Below are 20434 nucleotides of genomic sequence, written 5' to 3' on the forward strand. Positions count from 1 at the left end.
AATGTTCTCCTGGCTGCTGTGTGCACTGATATCACAGGCAAACGTTGCTGCTGGCATTGATGCCTGTGTCACATGCATTGTATGAGAACAGGGCAACATCTGGCAGTAAGTACTTCAGGCCCCCGATCAGAAAATTGAGCATAAGAGGAAATCTGGTGGTTCTGTTGTCTCCTGGGTGCTTTAAAAAATAAGAGAGACTCAAGAAGAAAACTATTTCTTAATGAGGCCTCCATGATCTCTGCAGTATTAACAGCGCAGTGAGCTCAGACAGCACCTCCCCAGAGTGCTGACGTGGGGGTTCAGATGTTTCTGCAGTCACAAAGGCATCACCCTGCTGCTGAGGTCCAGGGCAGAGCCCTCTCCATCACCCAGGGGTGACTGTCCAGCACTGAGGGACAGCGTGGCTTCAGCCCACGCTCAGCCACACAGCAAACCTGGGAAGGGGACACGGCAGACCTGGGGAGGTCAGCACATGGTGACATCTTCTTTCCTTACATTTGGATGTGCTGAATTTTACCGATGATGCCCAAGCTGGGCAAGAATCCTGTTCACTCACCACCAGTGGAAGAGGAGCTGCAGTGCTAACAGGGCCTTCCCATTAATTACGAGGTGCTGTGATTGCACATTTACTTTTACATTTACATTTACATTTGCTGCTGCTGCTGATGACGGTGTCTTTCAGAAAAAGGTAGAGAGGCTTTTACATGACTTTCAGCTGGAACACGGTGTCACCAACACTCCCCCTCCCAGGCTAGTGGAGCAGTTCTGATTGCTTGCAACACTTTATTAATAGACTTGCTAACATCAAGGAAAGGTTGATGAACACTTAGGATACAGGGAAGTGCCAGTGACTGCACCTTGCGCTGCTTCTGCTAATAATGTGTATAAATTATAAATAATGTATTTTTATTTTCTGCCTGAGGCAAGTCATTGTCACCAACGGGTGGCCCTTCCTTGGCATTCAGCAGCCCTGACCTCTCTGATGCTCACACCATGGCAGGGACATGGGACTGTGTGCTTCTTGCTCCATGGTTTGTCCAGAGTCAATTCCTGATAGCAGAAACCTGAGGGCTTTCATGCCTCAAACAGAAACATCCTTTCCCAAGGAAACCTTTATTCCAGAGGTGATAACTGGCCTTGGGTGCATTGCTCTGGAGGGGGTTATTGTTGCCGCTGAAGACGAATAGATCACACCGACACAGGTCGAGGTGTGGTGAGAGAAAGAGCAGAGTTTATTTTTCCTCCCAGGATTTATAGGTTTCTGACCACAGCCAGGGATTGGGTGGTCAGGATAACACTTTCCCACTGCACTGGCCATGACAGATGCCCATCACAGGACGTGTAACAGAAATAATGTCCACATATCTATGTTTATAGTTACTGTCCTGGGAAAGTCTTTAGAAAACCATGTCAGCAAGCTCAGAAGCTGAGTTTTCAGGGCAACAGGTTATGAACCACATGTTTGATTTTATCTCACCGAGGTACATCAAGGTTGTCCTCAGCAAGGACATCACAGTGGCTTGAGTCGTGCTTTTTGCATTTACAGTGGATGAGAAATGCAGCTGGTTAAAACCCCTTCTTCAAGGGGAGGAAGATGATTTTCCATGGAAGGATAGACAGGTGCTTTGTAATCACCTGGCATGAACAGGGAAAAATCTAGCTCTTTCTAAGAAGCAGGACTTGAGTTCCTTGGCTTGGATAGCACCTTCTCCAGGCTTTCCACACATCTTGAGCTCTGATCCTTCTGTACTTGTAGCCCCCAATACACCCCTGCTTCCAGTAAATCCTGCCACTGCTGGGGAAAATTAAGTGAGATAGGCTTTATCAGCTCCAGACAGAATAATCTACTTCAGAAATACCTCTCCCTTGATAAGGATCAGGTCTAACTGATACAGGAACTCCCACTGGTGTGTATCAGAGTATCTGTGAGCCACAACATGTAGCCTCCTCTTTGCCTTTATTGAAATTTAAAAGGTTTCTGGAGGTTCTGACAACAATCAGACTAATTAGCTGGATGCAGACAGGGGTGTGAGGCAGCTGCTGGGTTCCCTGATAGTCAAGCTGCTCTGCACTGCTTGGATGCCACAGGCAAACAGGTCTGTAGCAAGGACAGCCCAGGTGAGCACAGGAAGGTGGATTTCAGGTAACTTTGGCTACTCTAGACTCAGCCCTTCTGAGGAGGCTTGACTGGTTGCTGAGCGAGGCCTTTGTACTGCAAATAACTTTGCCTCAAGACCTGCTGTGCAATGACTTTCCATGGATATCACTAGAGAGTGTTTCCTCCATTCTCCCACAGCGTACAGAGTGTACTTTTTATTTCATTTTACCCCAGTAATGGCATTAACTGCTGGGAAAGCAGACAACATGAGCTCCAGGTCTGGCTTTCTGACTGATGAGCTCCTTGGAGAGGAGTCAGCTCACTTCAGCCATATCCATGGAAGCTGCTCTGCCAAATAATTGAGGCCATCTGAAGCAGTTTGAGTACCCTGTTCTCATGCACTACATCACTGGGCAGGGTGTGGAAGGCTAAGCCATGTGTCTGCTCATGTATTGGAGTCACTGAGCTCTGCACATTTCCATCCAGGCTGTGCTATTCTGTATCAGCTCTCCCAATACAGAAAGGAGCATTGGTGCTTCCCAAAGGACTGAGAAAATTAAAAAAAGCAGTGGGTGTTTGAAGCTGTGCTGCTGGGACCATGCACTGCTCATAGCTGGGCTGTGTTTGGGGACATTGATGTTCCACCCAGAGCGTTTTCCCCAGCCTTCTCACAGGCTGGCACTGATGGGAACGAGTGCTGGATGAACACAGAACTAAGGGAAGTGTGGGGGAACAGTTGATGGAGGGATGCAAACAGAGGGGCAAAACCACAAAGTCATTTTATTGGGTAAGCTGCCTCATCTTTTGCTTCTTGTACACACACATATTTGAAGTAAACATTTGAATTCCTTCCTGGATTTGCACTAAGGGAAGGGACATCCCTTCTTCATGGCTGAGTGGCCTTTCTTCACAAGCAGGACATGGGCCCAATGGATTCCCATTCAGCATGTTGGGTTGGGCTATCAGGCCTTTAACTGCCCTTTTCTTAATGAAACCTCGTTAAAGAAAAAAAGAATCCTCTGGCAAATTATCCTTTCCAAGTAGATGAAGGCAATGACATCATGGCCTTACAAAGCCTGTTCAGATCAAATGGCAGCCTGCTGAGACAATAAGGGGAAAAGAAGTATTACATCCCTGTGGGGATCTGAAGTAGGCACACATTCTGAGCAAAGCATTTAATGATCACTCAAGAAGAGTTTTGGGAAGCTTTTTTTTTCATATGGGCAGTTTTGATCTCAACTATACATAGTTTTGGCCCTTGATGCTACCAATTACCACTGTATAATTTAGATTTAAAATACTTGCCACACTCCCTTGCTAGCTGAAGGCATCCTTTTTGTACATCCAAGGGTGTGAAAGGTAACACAAAAAATTCAGCAAATTGGCCTTTATCCCTTAAATCCTCTGCTTCAAAAACCCCACAAGTCTCAGCAGGCTTTATGTACTAAAGACTTTTTTATTTTGCTTTGGATTTGTGATTCTTTCACTGCTTAGTTTTTGTTTGAAGGCAAACTCTTTAGGTGGTGACATAGAAATGTAGAAATACAGTAGATGAGGGGAAAAAAGGGATTCTGGCTTCAGGTGGAGAATATTTTAATATTTATTAGAATAATATTTGATATTCTGATTTCAGGTGAGTGAGTAATTGATGACATTTGAGAAAGGCTTATGTTTCATGATGTGTGTAAAGGTCTGCTGGAAAGCAGAAATGTGAAAGTCTTCGTATTTGAACTCATTGTGACTATTAATATGCATATTTCTAATGTTAAAAAAAAGTCTTGGTCTTTTCAGATAGTGTTTGTAATGAAATATCTCAAAAGACACATAAAGCATAGGAATCATTAATGGGATTGTATAGAAATAGAAAGCCTGAGAAAGTTTTCACTGAAAAATGTTTGCTTTTTCCATTCAAAACTATTATTAGACAGTGGGAAAGGAAACAAACACCTCCCCTCTAAAGTGATGAGATTGTGTACTTTAAAATCAGGCTGTGTGATTTTAATCTCACCTTTTATAATAGGATTTTTGGGAAGCAAATTTAGATCTGAGTGTTGTTGATGTGAAGATGGCTCTGTTTCTCAGGAAAGCTGAGGAGAATAAAGCACCAGAGACCAGGGCTGCTGGGCCAAGTCCACTGCTCTCAGTGCTCTTTGCTCCTGGTTAAAAGCAGTTTCTTACGTGTCTCTGCAGGTTGTACTGGTTTAAATACAACAGGGGAAGTTTGGCACAAGTCTACAGTTTGCTTTTCACTTTAAAGCAGTCCAGTTAAACCAGTGCCAGTACTTAGGGCAAATGTATTTAAACCAGTTAACTCTCTAATCAGTTTAACTACCACTGATGCTGTACTGAATTACATTAAATCAGCATAAGTGAGAGTTTAACCTGGTTTATCTATGTCTGCTCTGGCCTTTGCACCAGTTTAATTAACTGGATTTGCAATGCTGTGTTGGCCAGATGAGGTTTGGCCTCACAAACTTTATTCCACAGAGGTTTACTGAGTTTCCAGCCGTTGTTCCCAGCCTGTCCATGGCTGTGTCCAAGTGCCAGTCAGAGATATCTGCTGGGGTCCAGCTCTGGCTGCTTCTGCCCCTGCCTTCCCTGCCCACAGAGAGCTCAGCAGGGTGAGCCTGCCTTCCTTGAGGAGCAAGACCCAAATGATTTCCCACTGGAGGGAAAACTGGTCCCCAGGAGTAGATGATGCTCTGCAAACTGCTGCCAGATCTCCTGTTCTTTGCCTTGGATTTGTCATTCTCAAGGCAGTAGTTCTTAGAGCTGTTCTAGCTCAGGAGAACCTCAGCTTTCACTCAAAGAAAAGGCCAGCTCCCTACTTCTCCCCTTGCAAATGCACAGTCACCACTTCCGAGGTGACTGGGTGTTTCTGGCTGGAAGCCCAGCTCTGAGCCTGTCAGATCCTGCTCCCCAGGTCAGGGACTGAAGGCAGGAGTCCCCAGACTCTCCTCTCCATCCTGCAAGTCCTGTCCCTGAATACCTCCCCAAACCACGGAGGACTGACTGTTTGTCCCTGCAGAGGCAGCTGTGACCCCCCACACCCTCTGTTTGAACCCAGGAACATCTGCCTTCAGCACCAGGCTCAGTCTCTGGAGTGGAAATCATGAAGGCAATTCTTTTGATGAAGAACCAAAAGGAATGACCTAATCCCAGGCTAGGCTTTTTTTTTTTTTCCCCTAAAGCCAAGTCAGAATGACATTGCTCTTCCAGCTTCTGTTTGTGCCACCACTGCTGTTGCTAACCAGTGTCATGAGTTAGCATCTGGAAAGAGGAACATGTGAAAATCAAAACAAGGATATTGAACAAGAGAGATTGCCCAGTTCCCCCTTGAATTCTTCCGTTACCTATCCAAATATGGCAGAGATGAAGAAAGGGAGGACTAGGAATTAGTGAATGATTCATTAGAGTAACATAATTCATTTGGGAGCCCCAGCTGCAGAACTAATCTCCTTCAGTTCTGCTGATAAAACCACCCTGGGACTGACAGGGTTTCAGACTTTATTCCAAACTGATGACACATTCTTAGAAACTATATTTTAAAATACGAATTCTTATTTCTCCTGGTGTATTCATGTAGCAAGGGGACCCATTTTCAAGCTGAGAACTCCAAACTTTTTCCTAAAAGAAGCAAATGCAAACTTTGCAGGGAAATTATTAGACCTGGCAATAGCATTTTGTGTGGGGCAGGCTGTGGAGAGCAAGGCTGTCCTGCTGAGACGTGGGGTAGCTGGCCTGTTATTCTCCCCCATAAAATGATATTTGGATTCCTTCTCAAAACATCTGGTTGTTTCTGGCTGTCTAGCAAAGTCCTGCATGAAAACTGACCAAATCTTGGAAAAAGCCTGTATGTGGCTGCTGGTTTTCACATATGTCAGAGATAGAGATATGTCATGTGCTGCTCTTGTAACAATCAGGCTAAATGATAATTCTTTGCAAAACTGTACCTGGTATATGCACAGCAAAGCAGCAGTTAAGTTTCCATGAGTTTCATCCCTCTCAGGCATTTTCCACCCTAAATGGAAGCAAGATTTCCTGTCTGTTACCCTTCTGAGGTCTTGTCTCTAGGGAGCTGAGAGGAGATTGTTTGGTTTCTTTTCCTGAGTGGGGAAAAGGAAACCCTTGATTTGAAAGCAGAAAGGGTGCAAACTGCACCTTATTGGAGAAAAAGCTCAAACAGCACTCCGGGTAGGCAGAAACTGTGATTAAATAAAAGTGTGTGTGTGTATCACTGGGAGGTGGAGGGAGGTGAAGTCCAAAAGAGGGAAAATGTGTCTTGCCTGGGCAAAGAGATGGGATGGCAGCTGGGGAAGTAAAGAGATGGGTGACAGGCTGGGGGTCTCTAGTGTGGCTGCAGAAAAAGGAACTGGGACAAGAAATGAGATACTGGAGATGGGGAATTTTAACTGGTATTGTATGTGCTTGGTGGAGCAAAGAAATGGGACAGGGATGTTCCTGTGAGACTCTACAAAATCTCTCCATGGCTACTGGAAGCTCTCACTTAAATGCCCCCTTTCTTTCATACTCAATACTGAAAGCTTTTTACCAAGTCTTCTGCCTTGTAGGGAGATAAAGAGCGATAACAACTTCTTGTCTTTTAGTCTGCAGGGGTAAATTGCATTCTCTTCACGAATTTCGCAGTGTACAATGCAGAGTATGAATGCAAAAGTCTGGGAACTTTCTTCAAAATTAAATCACATGTCCGTTTATTTTTTATTTTCAATAGCAGCATTGACTGCTTCCTTTCCTCTTCACATGAATGCACAAATAGTTGGTGCGGGGGAATTCTTGCAAACTGGGAACTCTGCTGAGCTGTGTGTCAATTTTTTGCCTACTTATAGAGATATCAATCTATGTTGTTGCTCCCTGCTGTCAACTAGGATCCCCAGACTGTGGTTGGAGTAACATTATTGATGGGAGAATAATTTAAAATGGTACTTGTAGGCAAGAAGAAGAAAAATACAAATTATGAGAATTATAAGTGAGGACATTACAAATAAGGGAATTCCAAAGAGTAATGGGGGAAAAATGTAGCAGCTGTGCTCAATGTGCTTGCTGCACATTAAATTTTGTACCCCATGGTATCTGAAAATCATTGCTGAAATCACAGGAAATGTTGGTTCAGAATGAGGAAGAGCTGTGTCTCCTGATAAACCTTTCACAGGAGCTGCACATCCAAAGTTCTTTGTGTTGCTTTCTCAGTCTTGATGAGAATCCGCTCTGAAAAGGAGAATTTGCTGAACGCATTTTAATGGCTTTAGCAAAGTCAGACCCATCATCTGAAGAAAAACTGAACAATGCTGACCCAGTGTCTACATGGCACTGGGGAGCCCAGACACAACTGCTCATGGCTTTTGAGGGGTTTGTATTAGTTTGGGTGAAAAATGAGACAGGAGTGTCCCATAAACACTGAGACTGCCTTTATTGCTGGGTTAATTTCCAACTCTGGAAAGGACTTAGCAAGGATTTGCTTTCAAGCAATAGAAAACCAAGCTGATCATTCCCAGTGAGCCCTAAATCTGAATGCAAGGCTATCCCTTATGAAACCTGACTCTACCTCATAAAGAGTGTTTGGGGCTTGCTTCCAGGCCATTGTCTTTTTTGGAGCAACAATTATACAGAAATATTTCCTATTCCTAGTCTTGGTAGGGTTATACCCATGATGTGAACACTAGATTGATGTTCATGTTCTGCCACTGATTTGATATTTGACAAACGACCCTTCCATGTTTTGTTTTTCACTCTGCTAAACTGGATAATTGTTCTTGCTCACCTCCCTAAAGCAGTTTGACATTCATAACTGGAAAACAATCAACAGAGCTTTACAGAATTCCAACTATAGAGAGTAACTTCACAGAAATCTGAACCCTGCAGCAACACAATAGTAACTTCATCCTAAATTTTACCTGATACATATTTTGGGGTTAATTTAATTTTCTTTATAGCAATTTAATTGCAATATTGGCCTAATAAGGTTCATTTTTAAGCACCATTTTTGTTTTGGGACATACTTATGAATTAGTATCCTGCTTAGGCACAATGGAAGTATTGTTCTTTCACACTGAAAGATGAACTCTAAAGTGATATTATAAACATGGATGACATCTATTATGAATAGAACACTTTGTATGACTCAGCAAAGCAGTGTCAAGGTCCCAGTTAGCCCAGGTGCAATGAGAAATTGCCTTGATCTGAACACCAGATAAAAAATTGCATTGCACAGAGGTTGCAAGACAGAAGCAAAAGATTCATGGTCTGATGAGAGGTAAGCCTGGTTCCTTTCTCCCTGGGAGCTGCACACGCAGCTCCTGCTGAAGCTGTGGTATCTCAAGTGAAGCAGCATTGCCTGGGATATGTATTTACATAAAAGATCTTTGCTCTTTAGAACTAGTGCTATAATTAAAACAGCTGAAGGCTCATAAGCTGTACATTTTGAACAGCGGAAGAGAATATCTCATTTTTACACCTGGAAAAATAGAAGCAAAACCATTGCAAAGAGATGAGTCCTGCTGTTTACTGCCTTCATCAAATCGTGGAGCGATTCCTCACTTGTGAAAACACAGTTCCTCAGCTACACCCCCTAACCCACAGAGGCTCAGGCTGTAAATGTAGCTTAGTAGTTATTCTAAGTTGTTTTTAATTGTTTGTTGGTTGCCTTTCCCCCCCACCAAAGCACTGTTAGCAAGCCTACTCCTCTGTCGAGCCATGCCAGCCATCTGCCAATGTGGGCTCAAAAGAACATTCTTCAGGGCATTATCCAATTTGTTGTATCTGATTCATTAAAGTAATTACTCTTTCTATTAAGTCATTGCTTAGAGTTTGGCAGCTGCATAATAATCTGGGACTTAAACTTCTGAAGCAAGCTAAAATTCTTGGGTTTATTTTATCAAATCTCACATTGCCTGAAATGAGCAGGAGTCCTGGCTGCCCAGGTGTGAGCACTGAGCAGCTTTGGCAGCTGTGATGGAGGAAAAGCATGTATGGAAAAGACACTTTTTGTGGCTTATCTGGTGTGTTAGAGTCGCTGGTGTTCCACTGGCACAACACAAATGGTGTGATTTTAGCTGTGATATGATGGCACCAGAATTATTAGGCATCAGTTATCAACTGATAATTGATAAAACTAATAATTTTTGTGGATGAGTCAATAATTCCATGTTTATTCTGCACCTCAAATTCGTTGCACTGGGAAGGAAACCCTCATCACATCTTTTTGTAGTTTTTTTATTTTTGAAAACAGTCTTAAAAAGAAAAGCTACTGTTGGCATCTGAGTTGTGCTATGACTTCTTTAAGTGAGGTCAAAGCTCTGGGAAAATGGCATGAATGAAATTCTCTATGGAATTTCTGTACTGAGGAGGGTCCCTGTCATCCTAATGTGACAGCAGGTAAGGGGACGGGATAGAGCTGAGGAAGGTTTCTTGCCCTCCGTGTTGTAAAGGGAGATTTGAGATGTCCTGAGTCACAGTCAGTGCTGGTAGAAGGCGCCTCCTGAGCACAGGGACAGAGCCCCATTCCTGAAATCCATCTTCCTGCAGCACCAACCCCCAAAATGAAGAAAACAACAAAGGCCAAACAGTATCATTTAACAAGTTCTGAACAGGACCCTCCACCTCCAGAGTCTTTGAACCAAGGAAGGACCAACACCATCACTCACAGGGGCTGAGCAGGCACAGGACATCTCTGATCCCTGACTCCATCCAAATCCTCCTGTGCCACCCTCCCTCCCTCTTTGGCTCTCCCTGGGACTGGTGTGGGTACAATGGTGTGTGGCAGAGGCTCTTCCCACTTCCATGTTCTGACATTATCTGCTCTTAGTGTCCCCAACATGCCAGGAGCCAAACTGGAAGATGAGATGGCATTAAAACACTTCTGCTGGAAATAACTGGAAAAAACCCAGCTGGCATCAAATGTTCAATTTTACTGAACCTTTCCTTGCCACGTTTATGAGCTTTGGACTCTTTATAAAGGCAGATAAAGTTCAAAGGAAGCCACTTAGAGCTGTCAGTTCTTGTGCTGAGAACTGAACTGGACAAGTGCAAAGTCCCGGGACACAAACGCTCATTGCTTTTGTACCCGTCAAAGGAAGTTACAATTAATGTCCCACACTATCACCACTTGGTCTCTGCTGTGGGTACTGAAACCCATCACGCCCTCCCTCCTAATTGAACCTAATTGAATCAAGGCTGATTCCTGGCTGTGCAGCAGAGCAGGGATGCTGTTTGCGGTGCAGGGATGCTGTTTGCAGTGCAGGGATGCTGTTTGCAGTGCAGGGATGCTGTTTGCAGTGCAGGGATGCTGTTTGCAGTGCAGGGATGCTGTTTGCAGTGCAGGGATGCTGTTTGCAGTGCAGGGATGCTGTTTGCAGTGCAGGGATGCTGTTTGCAGTGCAGGGATGCTGTTTGCACCTGCTGCCTGTGCCGGACATCCCCAAGGGGAAATGAAGAACCCTCTGTGCTGATCCCTCCCTGAAGGGAGCCTACAAGAAAGACAGAGAGGAACTTCTCACAAGAGCCTGTGGTGACAGAACAAGGGAGAACGGATTCAAAACCACAGAGAGCAGGTTTATACTGTATATGAGGAGGAAATTCTTTGCTGTGAGGGTGATGAGGCCCTGGCACAGAGAAGCTGTGGCTGCTGCATCGCTGGAAGTGTCCAAGGGCAGGCTGGCCGGAGCAGCCTGGGATAGCGGAAGATGTCTCTGCCCATGGCAGACACATGGATAGACGGGCTTTAAAGGTCCCCTGGGCCCCAAACCATGCCATTATTCTGTGATTTCGGGGACACGCGCAGCGCTTTGCGGAGGCCGAAGCCCCGGCCGGGGGGGTCTGCGGGCAGCGTGACGTCACGCGCAGCACCTGTGCCGTCAGAGCCGCGTGACGTCACGGCGGGGGCGGGGCGGCGCAGGGAGGGGGCGGCAGGTGGCGCGCACGGCCGGGCCGGGAGCGGGAATGGGCCGGGAATGGGCCGGGAATGGGCGGGATGGACGGGGCGGGCGGCCCCGCGCTCGGGCTGACAGCGGCGGCCCGGCCCGGCCCGGCCCTCCCGGCGCGGCGCGGCGGGACTTGTAGTGCGCGGCGGGCGGAGGCGGCCGGGCCGGCCCCGGGGCGGACTACAAGTCCCAGGCGGGGCGGGCGGCGCTGTGTGTGAGCCCAGCCGGCGGAGCGGAGCGGAGCGGGGCGGGCGGCGCGGCGGGGCTCGCTCGGCGCCGCAGCCGTAACCTCCCGTCTCTCCCTCTCGCAGCGGCCGCGGCGACGATGCAGGCGGAGTCGGGGATCGTGCCGGACTTCGAGGTGGGCGAGGAGTTCCACGAGGAGCCCAAGACGTACTACGAGCTGAAGAGCCAGCCCCTCAAGAGCAGGTGGGGGCGCGGGGCGCGGGTCCCGGCCGGGCGCGGAGCATCCCCGGGGCCGCCGCTGCGCAGCCGGGCGCTCCTGCCATAATAGCGGCGTTGTTGGCGGAGGGCGGGCCGGGCCCGCGTTATGTAAAGGGCATTGTTGGCCGTGCGGGCCCGGCTGTCACCCGGGGCAGCCCCGCCGGGAGCGGGGGCGAGGCCGGGGCCGCGCCTGCCCCGGTGAGCGCCGCTGCCGAGCCCCCCGCCCCGGGCGCGGAGCTGCGGAGGGGCTTGCAGCAGCTGCAAGGTCTTGTAGCATCTAAGGTTGCTCTTGATTGTGCGGTAGTTTCGTTTTGTTTGGTTTTTTTTTTTTGAGCCTGAGAGCGGGTTTGTTACTTGCAGTTGCTTGGGGACTGGAAACTTTTGCTAGGTAGGTCACTTTCTTCCTAGAGTGGTTTTTCCTTGAAATAGACTCTGTTTGCTTATCTGGAGCGGCTGCATCGCGTAGATACGCTCTGTAAAGAGAAATAAGGCGGTCTGTATGTGTTTCCCTCCCTTGTGGGCTGTTAGCGTCCCGTTGTCCGTCCTACTGCTGGAAGAAGAAAGTCAGTGCTCTCCCGCGCCTTGAGCATCCACCTTGTCTGCTATGGCACGTTTCTCCCTCTGTTTTTTCATTCAAGGAACCCTCCATCTCACCTCAACACTCTCCTTAGCAGCACTCTGCTGAATATAAGGTCATTGCTGCAAGTGTATCGTGTTTATAATGAGGTCTGTTGTTAGCCTGTCTCTGTATTCACATTTTAGTTTTGAAAGCTGCTCTTCGTACATCTGTGTGTAATGGAAAAATAGATAAGAATGTAAATATTAAAAAAAATAAGTACTAGAATGAGTTTGGATTGTACAGCCTGTCAGACTTGAAAGTAAATAAATGACTTTTTGATCATTTTCTGAATGTTTCAGAAACACTGAAGGTTTGTAGTAAAAGGCATTAAAAATTCTGTTGCTGTCACAAGGGCTGACAGATGTGGGGCCACCTCCTGTGGCCTGTTTTCGCGGCAGCCCTGCTTCACCCTGAACCCCTGGTATGGCTCAGGAATGGTACACATTGTGGTGGTGATGTACAGCCTGACAGGCCATCCAAACAAACTGAAGTTACCAGAACTCCTTTGCTCCCTAAGGTTATGCAGGGAAATTGCCATTACCCAGGTAATTATCTGAGAGCCAGGCTAATGTGCAGAGCAGATGGGGTTCACCAGCGCTGATGGGTTCCTGCTGTGATGGAGGCAGCTGAGAGGCACACAGGGCTTTGGGTTTAGTGCTTGTGTTGCCAGTGGAGTGCAGCAGTCATGACTCCTGTGCTGTGGCCCAGTAGCCCTGTTTGTACCAGCTGCATGTCCTAACTGGTGTGCAGGAGTTGTCCCTTTGTGGTTGTCCTCTCTGGAGTCAGCAGTTTGTGTGTGCTTTCCTGGTGTGAGCATGCATAGCAGGTCTGCACTGGAGCTTAGGTGGCAGGTCTGTGTTTGACCTTGCACAGATGCTGCAACTGCTTTGAGTTCCTGTGTCTTGAAGCTTTGGGACCCAAATGCAGCCTTGTATTTCTTAGGGAGAAGTGAATAAACTCTCTAATGAAGCACTGGAGTGTTTTACTGGCTTCTAAATGTTGTCACTTCAAACTTCCCTGGGGTGGATTTCCCCAGTTCATCTGGTATTCCTGCAGAGACAGAACTGCCCACCCTTTGGGTTTAAAGGGGTCTGTCATTCTGACATCCTGGTGGTGCCTCAGACCATCTGTCCTGATGTTTCCAGGACAGCTTTTTGGAGGAGTGACCAGCTTGTCCCAGTCTGCCTTGTGTCTCTCCACAAGTACCCATGTGTATGGGAAGAGGGAGCCCCGAGGGTGGAATTAACAATCCATGGTTTTTCTGGCAGATAGTGAACTGACATGTTAACCTCAGTGTGGAGCCTGCCCAGCTCACGTACAGCTCGTACCTCGAGGGAGAGTCTCGGCTGTCTTCCTGGTATTGTGGGAGATGAAGATGCAAAGGAGTCAGGGGCCCTGGCAGGTCCATATAAACCTGTCCCTGAAGCCAGGCTGATAAAACTTGATGATAACAGGAGGCAGAAGTTGCTCACAAACCTGTTTGTTTCACGATCGTATCTCAGAGGACTTCTGTAGTCCTTCAGCTTTGCTCAGGCCTGGAACCAGTCTGACTGATGATTATCGAGGGTATCAGCATCACCCTTCTGCTTTCTCTTGTGGATGTAAATCAGCAGTAATTGCATAGCAGTGAGTGGAATAGCAGCAGGTCAGCGTGGTGTAGTTGTGGGACTGTGGCCATGGGAATTGCTTTCTTACCCTCTCCGCAGCCTGGCTCTGGAAGGGTGCCTGGGGAGCCAGCAAACCAGAGCTGATGTGAGGAGCTGAGTCTAAACAGCAATCTGCTCTTTTCCCTGGTGAGAACTGCTGATTTCCTAGCAACATTCTGGGCTTTCTCTGATCTTTTTAACCGTAAGAGTTGAGAAGCATCCTTGGCTTACTCATAGCAGCTGAAATTGTGAGTACAGAGAAAATTTTATCCTGCTCAGAAATAGGTAAGAATGACAGTGCTCTGAACCAAGAAGAAACAGTTTTGTTGACCAGTTTAACTCAGCCCTGCTGATACTGCTGTCCTCCTCTCAGTGAAGCTCTATTTGCTTCCTCCCAGATTGCTCGTTTTCCAATATGTGACATCCAGTTAAAGATTTCTCCTCTCTGCTGTGCCCTCGCAGTTACTCCATCCCTGTTTCATAATTCAAGTCTGCAATCCAAAGCCGCAAGGGGTCCAATAATAAAAGCTTTTTGCAGTAAATACTGTACTAACTTAGGCCAAGCCACAATTGAATGCTAGAGGCCAAGTTAAAATGTAAGCCCAGCAAAAGCTTTAATCACAGGGGATTGAGAGGATACATGGGGCTGAGATAGATCAGTCAAACCCATACTTCCCAAACCCTCCTGACTCATGAGAACTTAGATTTTTGGGCAAAGTAATACCTGCATTCATGGGATCTCTGGAATTTGCCGTGGTCCAACGTCTTTGAAAACTGAGATGATGTTTCAGTTGCTTTGGTTTCTCCAGAGTCACTTTTGTCTGTGGGAGGAAAATGGGCTTTCAGGCTACCCAGTAAGACAATGAGATCTATTTTTTCCCCCTCATATCCATATTTTATTCCTCTCCTGCCATATTCACATAGTATAATAGTTTTAATCTACAAGTACATACACTTAAATATGTATGTGTTTATGTAATGAACAAGCAAATAAGGTTTGTTTCCTGGTACAAGCAGTGTACAATGAAATCGATGGAGTTTTATTACCAAAAGTAAACACAGATCCTGACGTGTCTGCATGCAGTCAGCAGGGCACTGGAGGCTTGAGTTACATCACAAATGTGGATTCTTTAAATCATTTGGCAATATTTTGGATATCAAAGCGGTATCTGGAGGTAAAGGCTATACAACCTGCCATTGCATAGGGCACTCTGAACCAAGCCAGGTGTGGCAGATGCAGCAAAACTTTCTCTTTCAAATTGATTTTTTTCTGTATTTTTTTTGTTGTCTGCAGTGTGTGTCCATTTGGATGGTTGGTGTGACATTATAAGCACCAGCAAATTATTGTCAGCTGTTGTAATTTACTGCCATGCTCTTAATAAAACCTGCAGATAAATTACTGCTATTTGTGCCCTTTTCTGTTGCCTATATTTTCAGACTGGTTAAAAAGCACCCGAATTATGTAGTTACTGAAGTATTTTTCGTGGAAGAAAATATTAGGAAATGCATTTAATTTGCATGGTAGTTTCTTAGGAAGCTTATTTTTGTTTTATGAGCAATAACATTGAGATGTAGAGTTTGTCATTATTAAAGCAGTGATGTCTTTATAAAATTCTTCTCATTCCTGAAGACCTTTTCCTTTGTGCAAACCTTCAGTATTTTACTTATATCATCTGGTCCCTCATTTCTCTTCAGTTAGGATCCTCTGTAAAGTGTTCCTTTTTGGTTTTTTCCTCTTATCTGGTGCTCAACACTGAAGTCTTGATTCAGTTAAAGCTCCCCTTTTAATACGCAATGATTGTTGAGGAAATATTAATTTCACCAAATAGACACACATTTTTGAAATGTGTGCTTACTCTGGAGCCAAAGAGGACTCTTCTAAAGTGCCCTAGTGCCTTAGCCTGCAGATGATCAAATTTAATTTTGTAAATGAACTTTGCAGCGTGATTGAATTTGAACTTGATTACATTAGGCTTAACATTGAATTTGTGCCTTATTGGAGGTAGTCTTTTCATATTACTGCTATTTATGGATCTTATTCAAGTGTTTTATATTCTGGTTGGGTTCTGCAATGCAGTTTGTTCAAGCTACTGCTTATATCTGTTCCAGTTGTGCAAGAAGTGGAAAATATCCTTTATTTAGAACAGGTCACATGTTCTTGCATCCAGGAACCGTGTCTCAGTGTGATTAAAAAAAATAAAAATGTATCTTGGAGGAACAGATTTAAAAAGTTCCTGAAATATTTTTCCGTCTGTTACAGAGGAACATTACATATTTTAAACTAAAAGGTAATAATAGCTGAGCTGGAAGTGCTACGTAGGCCAGCACTGCCTGAAATCAGTGGTAAAAGTCTGAACCAACGTTAGTGGGAGTAGAGCTAAGCCAGAAGTATGTCTCTGAAATCTCTCCGGTAACATTTTTGTGAGTGAGTCAATAATTCCATGTTTATTCTGCACCTCAAATTCGCTGCACTGGGAAGGAAACCCTCACCACATCTTTTTGTACTTCTTTTATTTTTGAAAACAGTCTTGAAAGGAAAGGCTGCTGTTGGAGTGTCTGTTGTATAAACATGTGGAGACAATAAGTGGTATTTCCGTATAGTTCTTTACACAGAGAACTGGTGCTGCTCCCTGTCTGTAGCGCAGCATTTTCCATGGTGAGAGATCCTGGGTGACCTTTTCTCTCCTGCAAAACTCTCACTTTGTTATTTGCAGTAGGCCTTTGCTATTTAGCAAGGAAACAGAAATAGCCCATGAAATTCAGTTCAGCATTTGCTTTGATACGAGCTATTGAGCGTCACCTTTTTGCTTCCCTGGCCTGCTTTCCTCGGTAGGGTTTTGTGTGACTGCCAAGCTGATCAGAGAGGGCACAGATATTTTGAGGTTGGCTGCACTGACTGAGCATCTTTTAGCAAGCACATGTGTTTGCTTTTTATTTATCAGCCTGCTGGCTGCATTAGTTGTGTGTAAGTACATATGCATTCTGCTTGAAATAAATCCATATTTTTCTGGTGAGCAGGAAACTTCCCTAGCTGGCTGCTGTTGGTTTACAGATTCCAGGTGATAATTTGAATCAATAGATCCTGTCTCTTAAAAGGCTGAAAATAAGCCTGTGGAGCCCTGCTGATGGAGAGCTGGGCTGCCCCTGGTACTGCTCATTTCCCCATGTAGAGTGGGAGGTCATTTCACAAGCTTCTGGTTTAGAATTTGTGGGGCTGCTGTGAACCTAGCCATTGTCATTAACAAGTCATTGCAGAGCCTCTTGTGCATTGTGTATGTTTTTATTTAGCACTTAGGGCAATGTATCAGAGGTCCTTTCCAGCACGGTGGTAGGCAGCATGACTAATTCCTGCTGTACAGTCTGGTCAGGATCTAGAAGAAAACTGGGAAGCAAGAGCAGAAGAGATTTGCAGATGTGCTATTTTACAAGCAAATTCAGTCTCTTAACCACGTTCTCTGATTAAAAGTTGATTGGGAAGAAATCAGTACAGCTGTTTAAAAATGAGGGTACAGGAGAAACCTGTTCTGATGCTTAATGATGCTGTCATCCTCTCTACATTTGCTTTTAAAAGCAAGATGCTTTTAAGACTTTGAAAATGAAACAGGAGTAATTTTCTGTTTACTTTTCTTCTAAAAAAAATTGAAATTCTGTGTTGGCTGTTAATTGTCTTCTGTGAACAATCTGCTGTTTCAGTGTTGGGAACAAAATGAGAGTCCAACTTCCATTAAGCTGGTCAGGCTCTTGGCCATTATTGTCTGTCTCGTTCTATTTTGGATTCAAAAAGTTTTTGAAATACACAGGCTGTAACATTTTTGTTTTTTTAAAAAAATCACTGTATTTTAATATAACTTTTTGCTGAAACAAAGACAACATGATTAAGCAGCCTGGCATGGTAGATTTTGCTAGACAGTTAACTGTTGCATCACTATCATATTATACGAGAACTGTCATGATTTATTTTTAATAATCTCTAGTTAAACAGTAACAGCACAACTAGTGGCTTGTGTGTAGTTTCACACTTCATTTCATACTGGAGGAAAGAAAACAGCGAAGGAAAATGAATTTTATTGCATATTCACAATATAACTATGCCATAGCTTTATCTGCAACAGCTGTGAAAAACTTGATGCTGCTTTGAGTGTCAAGATGGAAATATTCAGGTTCTCTGGAGCCAAAGTCTGGGAAGAGGTCAGCCTGTTCTCCAGTCCACCTGAGGCAGAAGTTAAGTGCAGTTTTCAGTGTTAGGCACCCCGAGGCTCTGCTTGCTGTGGTTGGGCACTCACAGTTTTGGGGTGCCTTTTGAAAGGCTCTGTCTCAGTATCTTTGCCCAGAAATTCAGCTTGTGACTTGCATAGGCCTTAGTCACTGTTGCCCGTGGGCTTCACCTGAGAATAAGTGTTTCAGAGAGGTCACAGCAGTGTCCAGGTGAAACAGGGTAATGTGGGCATCACTGGTACAAGCACAGAAATGGTGACAATTACCCAGGAAGGCGTGTGCTACAACTCTCAGCTAATACTTCAACACTAACAGTGCCTTTGGATTGAGCTCATTTTTTCTGGTAACATCCCTGCTGCAAGGGCTGCTGTAATGTTTGTGTTAGCAGCTTTCTGCCAAGCATGCAAGCCAGGGGCTGGTGGTTTTCAGCTTTTTTTTTTTTTCTTCAGTGGTAAGTGATTATGTAGAAACACTCTGTAGGCTCCCCCCACCCTGACCTGCTGCTCGCAGCTGCTGCATGGACTGGACTGGCAGGTTGAAGGGCAAAATTGTGTTGCTGTGATATATAATTACTTCTTCCAGCATGAGCCAACAGAGCAGCTTGCTGTGATGATTGTTACGTGTACTGCTATGTAAAACAGAATGCAAGTGTAATGTGGGGTTCGGGCTAGTATTTTAATGTTGTAATTAGCAGCCTCTAACCGTAAACAAGTTTTTTTTTAAATCAGTTCCCATGAAGATTATTCCTTTACAATGCAGGCAGACGTACATTTGCAGATGTGGGGTTTACGAATTCCGTGTTCCTTGCAGAAATGAGCATCAAGAACAAACAAGTGCCTTTTTTTCAGACCCTCTTTCTCTTGCTCTAGAGCACCTCAGGTGTGGTGTCAGGTGGCTGGAGCCCAGTCCTGCAGTTGGTATTTCATAGGGATATTACAGCTCAGGGAAACGGTTGCATTGGAGACGATGCTGCAGCTGCCACCTCTGGGAAGACTTGGATTCATTCTCCTCAACTGCTCCCCAAAAAACACTGATCTAGATTCACAGGTACGTTGCACCTTCCTTTGTGCTGCTTTTCTGGCACAAAATGGGCATAAACCCACCTGAACCTGCTGTTTGGGCTGGTGTGGCTGGGGAGAGCATGCTGGGGGTCTTCTCTGACCACCCTGTGAGGCTGCTTCTGAAGAGAGCACTGAAGTTGTGGAGGATTGGAAGGATGTCTGTGTCTGTTCAGACCCTCAAAAGCAATCTTTGTGTGCAAGAATTGTGTGCCTGGTTTGGCCTGCTGTTATATTAAAGAATGTATTTGGGGTGAATTCTGAGAAAATCCAGGTGAATATTGGTATTTTGGGTTCCTGGAAAGATGTTGATAATCTCTGAGATATTTAGGTGCTGGAATCTTGCCAGTTGTAATAAGTTTAAAGCAGCATGATGATAATATAGTGTGTTGTTAAAGCTTGCCTGTAACCCAAATTCTGAGATGGTAGCTCTTGTCTTTGAAAATATGTGACAACAGGAACTACTGGAGGAATAGGGGAATCAAACAGTGCAGGGGAATTGGGGTCTGGAGGTGGGAGAAAAGTAACAAGAAGTGGGAACAACCAGAATGTCCCAAGTGAAGGATGCTTTGTAGGATGGAGGTTAGAGAAATCAGTGATTGTTACTAATCTTACTGCCAGCCCTCCTGTTTGTAACATATAAACACATAAAACAGGAACTACTGTGATCCTTTCTGGAGGAGAAGCAGCCAGCTAGAAAACTTGGGCTGGAGGTACTATTTCAGGGTGAGAAGATGGGAGCAGACTTTGGAAGCTGTCAGATGGTGAGAAATTGGGAATATGGGCAAGGGGAACATGTGGTTCTGGAGCTTCAAACTGGGAGGTCGGAATAATGCCATGGAAGTGAAAAAGGAGAGATCTGAGTGGGAGAGCCTAGCTGAGCATGTTTTCTGCACATGTACTATTTCCTTTCAGGATTCTTTGGGTTTTTATCTAAATAAAGGAGAAAGCTTGTATAAAGTATGACTTTGGAAGTGCTTTTTCTGGATGTGTCGCTGCATGGTAATATGCAGCTGTAAAGCCAAATTAGGAATACAAACCCTTTCTATAATGTTTGTGAACTTCAGCCTGAATAAGAGTTGCAACTTGAGAGAATGAAATCAGAGTGGTATTGACATGTGTACACATGCAGGAGGGGATGATCTTAGAGAAAAGCAAAGGGAAAAAAAATTAGGGGCTGTTCATTGGAAACTGGGAGGAGTTCAGGGGGGTGTGGGTCTCTTGCACTGTGTCCCCTGGGATGCCATTAACTACTGTGTTTGGGTTTCTGCTCAGTCTAGCAAGCTTTATTTTATTTGTAGCAAATATTTACAACTGCCCAAGCTCAGCCAGCTAAAGGCACATTCCAGCTGTCAGTCTGTCTAGTGAAGCCACAGGCACAGTTCACAAGAGTTGCTGGGATCATTTATTTATTTATT

General features: G+C 45.2%; 1 protein-coding gene across 5 annotated transcripts in view; it reads left to right on the forward strand.

Annotated features, from left to right (window-relative positions):
* The first annotated feature begins 11044 nt into the window (after window positions 1-11044).
* The window catches only part of MITF (melanocyte inducing transcription factor), a 100904-nt gene continuing 91514 nt past the window's right edge, over window positions 11045-20434 (forward strand). For 2 of the 5 annotated variants that reach the window (XM_058844739.1, XM_058844742.1), the window contains exon 1: window positions 11046-11463. In XM_058844739.1, coding sequence (XP_058700722.1) covers window positions 11360-11463 — 104 coding nt within the window. In that variant the 5' untranslated portion in view covers window positions 11046-11359. Of the gene's footprint in view, window positions 11464-11729; window positions 11867-18827; window positions 19006-20434 lie in introns of those variants that run through there. The other 3 variants (XM_058844743.1, XM_058844738.1, XM_058844746.1) reach the window with 3 other exon arrangements.

Source organism: Poecile atricapillus, chromosome 9 (genome assembly GCF_030490865.1).
Source record: "Poecile atricapillus isolate bPoeAtr1 chromosome 9, bPoeAtr1.hap1, whole genome shotgun sequence".
NCBI lineage: Eukaryota > Metazoa > Chordata > Aves > Passeriformes > Paridae > Poecile > Poecile atricapillus.